The 6,000-nt window shown below is 40.4% G+C and overlaps 1 protein-coding gene across 1 annotated transcript in view; it reads right to left on the bottom strand.

The window, feature by feature from the left end:
• Positions 1-89: 89 nt before the first annotated feature.
• The window catches only part of med14 (mediator complex subunit 14), a 128,220-nt gene continuing 122,309 nt past the window's right edge, over positions 90-6,000 (bottom strand). Inside the window, exons 29-31 of the mRNA XM_072513866.1 lie at positions 5,377-5,502; positions 2,953-3,142; positions 90-733 (exon numbers count right to left, since the gene is read on the bottom strand). Of these exons, the coding sequence (XP_072369967.1) occupies positions 660-733; positions 2,953-3,142; positions 5,377-5,502 (390 nt within the window). The 3' untranslated portion in view covers positions 90-659. The remainder of the gene's footprint in view (positions 734-2,952; positions 3,143-5,376; positions 5,503-6,000) is intronic.

The following is a 6,000-nucleotide window of genomic DNA, read 5'->3' as shown; positions in this document are numbered from 1 at the left end:
CATAGTGCAATTGTACAACCAAACATTTGCTGCCGCACCCAGGAGTACACATTATCAATGTCGTATGAATAAGGTGTTACATGGGATGGTGGTTTTATCTGCTTGTTTATTAAATATGGTTTCTAAGGCAATATGACCAAAGAACCCAACTTTTCTGTAAAGATTTAAAGCAGTCATATTAAAAATACAGCTCCATTACTTTAAAGTTTCACAATTTACTTTACAACAACCAAGGTAACAAATAAGTTTGAGAATGAATAGAACTCGAGCTATTTTGCCAGAACATGTGAAAATTGACAGATTTGCATTTTCTAAAAAATATTCTTCACATTGTCATAACCTAATGATCTTCTCCTCGTAAATATTACAGAATGGTTAAATCTAACTCAACCAAACAGGAATCTTTCTGATTCATATTTTCCTTGAAATGCAGTTTATAAAATACACCATATAACAGCAGGTAAACAAAGTCATGAATGTATCTTTTGATGGAAGAAGTTCATCCCTGAAGAATAAATTATATCATGCTCTCAAGTCATGTTGGAGCATGATTTTGATAATCCTTGATTTTGTTTTGCATCACACACTGTCCACCTAATTATGTTGTACTCAATCCTTTCTTCTTCACTTGAAGGACTCCTAAGGCAGGCTGTAGTGCATTACTGTCGACCCCCAGGGGGCAGTGTTAGGTTTGCCATCAATTCCCTCACTGCTGCATAGATTGTGCAGTCACCTGAAAAAGTAACATTGTTAATATTAGAAACTGCACAAAAGGGAGCAAGTGACTACTACAATCCGATAAGTTAACAAGAAGGATTTTAAAAAAATAATGAACATGCTCTGTTCGGTGAAATGTGCTCTTTAACATACCAGTTATGATTACTGCATTATAATGAAGGACAAGGTTTTATTTATGATACAAACATGCATTCTCCCCGTGTCTGCGTGGGTCTCACCCCCACAACCCAAAATGATGTGCAGGGTAGGTGGATTGGCCATGCTAAATTGCCCCTTAATTGGAAACAAATATAATTGGCTACTCTAAATTTAAAGAAAAAAAAAATGATTACAAACATGAAGAAAACCGGAAAATAAAAGAAAATGGCTGTTTCAGAAATGTGAAGCAACAAAGCATCGGGTTCCATTTAGACACCCAAATATGAATTCGTCATTTAACTTTTTAAAAAATAAATTCAGAGTACCCAATTCATTTTTTTCCAATTAAGGGGCAATTTAGCATGACCAATCCACCTACCCTGCACATCTTTTGGGTTGTGGGGGCGAAACCCATGCAAACACGGGAGAATGTGCAAACTCCACATGGACAGTGACCCAGAGCCGGGATCGAACCTGGTGCCATGAGGCAGCAATGCTTACCACATTACCATGCTGCCCTTTCCTCATTTAACTGAATGATCATTGGTAAAGTCCAGGTAAGGAACTGTTACATTTAAAACCAACTGTTAATTAATATGCACTGCATTTTGAAAGATATATTAGTGCTTCTAGAGAGGCCATTATCCAAATCAGTGAACCAGTGTCAGCAAATGCTCTCAGCTCAGGTATAGTATCTAACCTTCACAAAAGTGCACTCTACATCATAGAACCCAAAATCCCTATAGTGCAGAAGGAGGCCTTTTGGCCAATCGAGTCTACAACAACACTCCGAAAGAGCACCCCACTCAGGTCCACACCCCTGCCCTATCCCTGTAACCCTAGCTAACGTGTACATCTTTGGGCTGTGGGAGGAAATCGGGGCACCCGGAAGAAACCCACGCAGACAGACAGAGAAAATGCAAACTCCAGAGTCACCCAAGGCCGTAATTGAAACTGGGTCCCTGGTGCTGTGAGGCAGCAATGCTGACCACTGTGCCAGCATGCAACATTTTCTGCCATTTCTCAAATGTGGCATGTTGTGGTCATCTGCCATAGAGACTGTAATTTTACTTGCCAACTAGTGCTAAATTAGGGTTAATATATGCTGTGGGGTCATGCCCACCTGAAATTTAACAATCTGATTTCAAATCAGACCTTAACAGCCAGCAGAGGATGAGGTGAAAGGTGAATACCATATATAATTATGTAAAAGCCAGGTTTTTGAGACCAATTTTTAGGCAAAATGTAGGGGGTCGACTTACACAAGGGTTGAAATCCACCCTCACCCATCATCTTGCTATCTAGCTGTTTTACAGCAGATTGCAGTTCTGCCAGGTTAGAGACTATTCCCGCCAACCCTGCCACCAGAACTAACACAAAAGGAGGCAAAACGTATTTTTATTATTCTGAGCAGACACGAGTAGCTGATCAGTTGCCTTTGAATGAGAAGGTTTGCACAAGGGTGAGTTTGATTTCAGTGACAAGCGGGTTGCAAGTAGGAAGAGAGTTGATTTTTGGGTCAAAAATCAGGTGGGGCTTGGCTCTTACACAAGATTGACTATTACTTGGGCAAAAGGGCAGCACGGTAGCACAGTGGGTAGTACTGTTGCTTCACAGCTCCAGGGTCCCAGGTTCGATTCCCGGCTTGAGTCGCTGTCTGCACGTTCTCCCTGTGTCTGCGTGGGTTTCCTCCGGGTGCTCCGGTTTCTTCCCACAAGTCCCGAAAGACGTGCTGTTAGGTAATTTGGACATTCTGAATTCTCCCTCTGTTTATCCGAATAGGAGCTGGAATGTGGCGACTAGGGGATTTTCACAGTAACTTCATTGCAGTGTTAATGCAAGCCGACTTGTGACAATAATGATTATTAAAAAAAGATTATCTATGGAATCGTAAAAAGAAGCAACATAGATACTGGAAACATGCCTAAGTTTACATAAAATATCTAAATTTCTAACCCAAACATTTATTCAGTGTTGCTACACAGTTAAACTTATCATGGCTTCTTTTTTGCATTTGTAATAAATAATGGAATGATGACAGACAGACATCCAGAAAATGAACAAGTTTTAGTTTACCCTGCGGTGGCTGGTGCACTTCTGAAAACCTCCTCAAGATGTTGCTAACCATTGAGGCAGCTGCTCCTGATGTGTTCTGTGGTCTTGGAATATCAGCTTGTTGTGTAGCCCCTGTTGCCATGTCATAAACAATTGGCACAATTATGCTGATTGGTTCTTGTGGAACTGTTAGTCGCTGAGTGAGTTGCAGCTTTTGGAGTGTTGAGGGTTGGGTGAAAAGCACAGATAAAACAAAAGGAAAATCTTAAATTTGGTTTCGCAAACACAGACTTCAACATCCAGTTCCAGAACAATTTTCTTCCTTTTGGTTTTATAATATAATCTGTGCCATGCTCATAATGTAATTTGTAAACTGTTTCCAGTATTGCACAGGGAAATTAGCAAAATACCGCAGATACTAGAATGCTGGAAAAACTCAGCAGGTCTGGCAGCATCTGTAATGAGCCAAAGCAGTGTTAATGTTTCAAGTCTGTTTGGCTCTTTCTCAGAACTGAAAGGAGGGAGACTGTGTTAGATATTAAAGTGCAGCAGAGAGAATTTGCAACATAAAGTAGCAACTTTAAGAACAAAAGACAGATGCCGCCTGAGGTGTGTGTGTGCGGGCGGTATTTAAAAAGAGGGGGTTTAAGATGCAGGAGAAAGATCACAATCTACAGCTGTTGAACTCAATGTTGTCCTGAGGGCTGCAACGTGCCAAACCGGAAGAGGAGATGCTGCTCCTCCAGCTTGCGCCGGGCTTCACTGGAGCATTGCAGCAGGCCAAGGATGGACATGTGGGCATGAGATCAAGATACGGAGTTAAAATGGCAAGCAACAAGAAGGTTGGGGTCATGCTTGCAGACTGACCGACTATGTTTTTCAAAGCGGTCACCTAGTCTCCCCAATGTAGAGATGACTCCATTGGGAGCAGGGAATACAACAGACCAAACTGAAGGATGTGTAAGTGAAACGCTGCTTGGGGCTTTGAATGGTGAGGAGGGAGGAGGTAAAGAACAGGTGTTGGACCTTCTGCGATTGCAAGGGAAGGTGCATGGGAAGGAGAGTTGAGTGTGATGCAGGAGTGGATCAGGATGTCACCACAATCTAAAGTGGTCAAACTCAATGTTGTAGATATGCATGAGGCCTTGTTTTATTAATTCTTTTGCTGCTCCACTAGATGAAACAGCTGGGACCTTAAAAGTTGGATTTTGGATATAAATATACACAATAGTGTAAATGTCTGATCTATCAAGACTGAGTATTGATGACAGTCTCGAAACAAATTTGTACATGAAATTCTGCTTGTTAATGACAGCGCATTGCAAAGTGGACCATGTGCTGATGAAGAGACTTGCAGATTTTGCTGACAGTTACATGGTTACTTTGGCCTGAATACTGAAGTAATGCATCAACCAGCTCTCAGAAAGTTATAGGTTATATCATCAAGCACTACGGATAGCCAAATAGCACGTGGTCAATGAGTTCGCCTTTCTTGGAAGTGTATTATCTGTTGGCGCAAAGAATAATAAGGAATTCATGACTTGCATATAGAGAGCAAACACTACTTTTGGTAGTCTTATGTGCAGCATAAACACTGGCATGAATCACATGGACCAAATGGCCTGTTTTTGTGTTGTACAAATACATATGCACAGACAAAGAATGAAATCAGCATGCCGTATCAAGGCAGGCACTAAACTGAAGGAAAATCTCCTTTCGGGATGTGAAATGTTGACACTTTACATAAAGCACATTCAACAGGTAGAAAGAAAGCTTTCACCAGACACCCTTGTACCTCATTTTGTATTAGGCGGCAGGACAATGTCACCAACAACGAAGGACTAGAACCTGCTAATTGAACCGGCATCAGCATTGAAGCCATGATATTCAGTGATCAGCTCTGTTGGGCTAGATGAGTTAGGATGGATGGTGTATGTTTGCCAAACCAACTGATTTGTGTAAAACTGGTAGAAGGTAGAAGAAAGCATGGCACACAACAAAAGCATTTCAAGGACACACCAAAGATTCATTTGAAGCAATGCAAAATGAGTTGCCAACTCAGAAAACTTTGGCCATAGACGGTAACAGCTGAAGTACATTGAGCTATGACACAATGCCAGTTTGAAGGTAAGTCTCAAATGACAGTAGAATCAGCAATGGCAGAAGAATAAATAAAGAACTCCTCTAGGTACATTGATATTTGAAGTTTGGGATAAGACAGTGTCCCCTATGTGTTGACATGCTTAGTCATCAACACACCCATCTAACATGCTTATATTCCCTCTACTGTTGGTACCATCATCCTAGATTATGAAAGCCAACGCACTTTGTTTAATATTCATATTATTGTGCCACCAATCCCAACAGTCTCTCACAGTTAATGAGTTACAATCTCTTGACCATCGACTGCAATAAATGCAAAATAAACATGGTAGCTCTACTTACAAAGAACAGCATTTTGGATTTCAGCACTACTGCAGGTGTTCCTGGTGGAGCAATTGGTGGAGCACTAGGAGGAATTGTCAAACAGAACTGCACATTCCACCTTAGCTGGGTGGTCTGATCTGGAAACTGTTCACAACAAAATAGAGCTTGATTTCATGAAATGTTAAATGAAGATGACACTGGTTTTGAATCTAGAGATGTTCCCCAATATGCTTTTTCTACTTGAATCAATATAGACTTGTGTCTAGGAAACATTTTTGTCACATAGTTTCACGTGCAAAATACTGTATTCAATATTTTCTTCTGAGAGTAGCATTTCCAGTGAAGTTACAAAGAACATTACTTTATCAAGATCATTTTGCAATATACTTGTTTTTTTAAACTAACATTGCAGTCACATCGCCTTTGTAATAAAATTGAGCATAACAGAAAACAACTTAATTAAAAAATAGGTCAGTGAGGCACAACATTAAGATAATCTGGATGATAGGTAATTATATTATTATATCTCAAAAATGCACTGCCATGAATAGCATAAACCTTAAGCCAGCAGTGTTACTTTCTGCTGAATCAAAAGCAGTGTGAGGGATCAAATTTGCAATCCTCTAACTGGTTTACCAGAAT

The sequence above is a fragment of the Scyliorhinus torazame genome, chromosome 8 (genome assembly GCF_047496885.1).
Source record: "Scyliorhinus torazame isolate Kashiwa2021f chromosome 8, sScyTor2.1, whole genome shotgun sequence".
NCBI classification, from domain to species: domain Eukaryota; kingdom Metazoa; phylum Chordata; class Chondrichthyes; order Carcharhiniformes; family Scyliorhinidae; genus Scyliorhinus; species Scyliorhinus torazame.
Note: the sequence above shows the minus strand (reverse complement) of the source record. Positions and strands in the feature narration are given on the sequence as shown.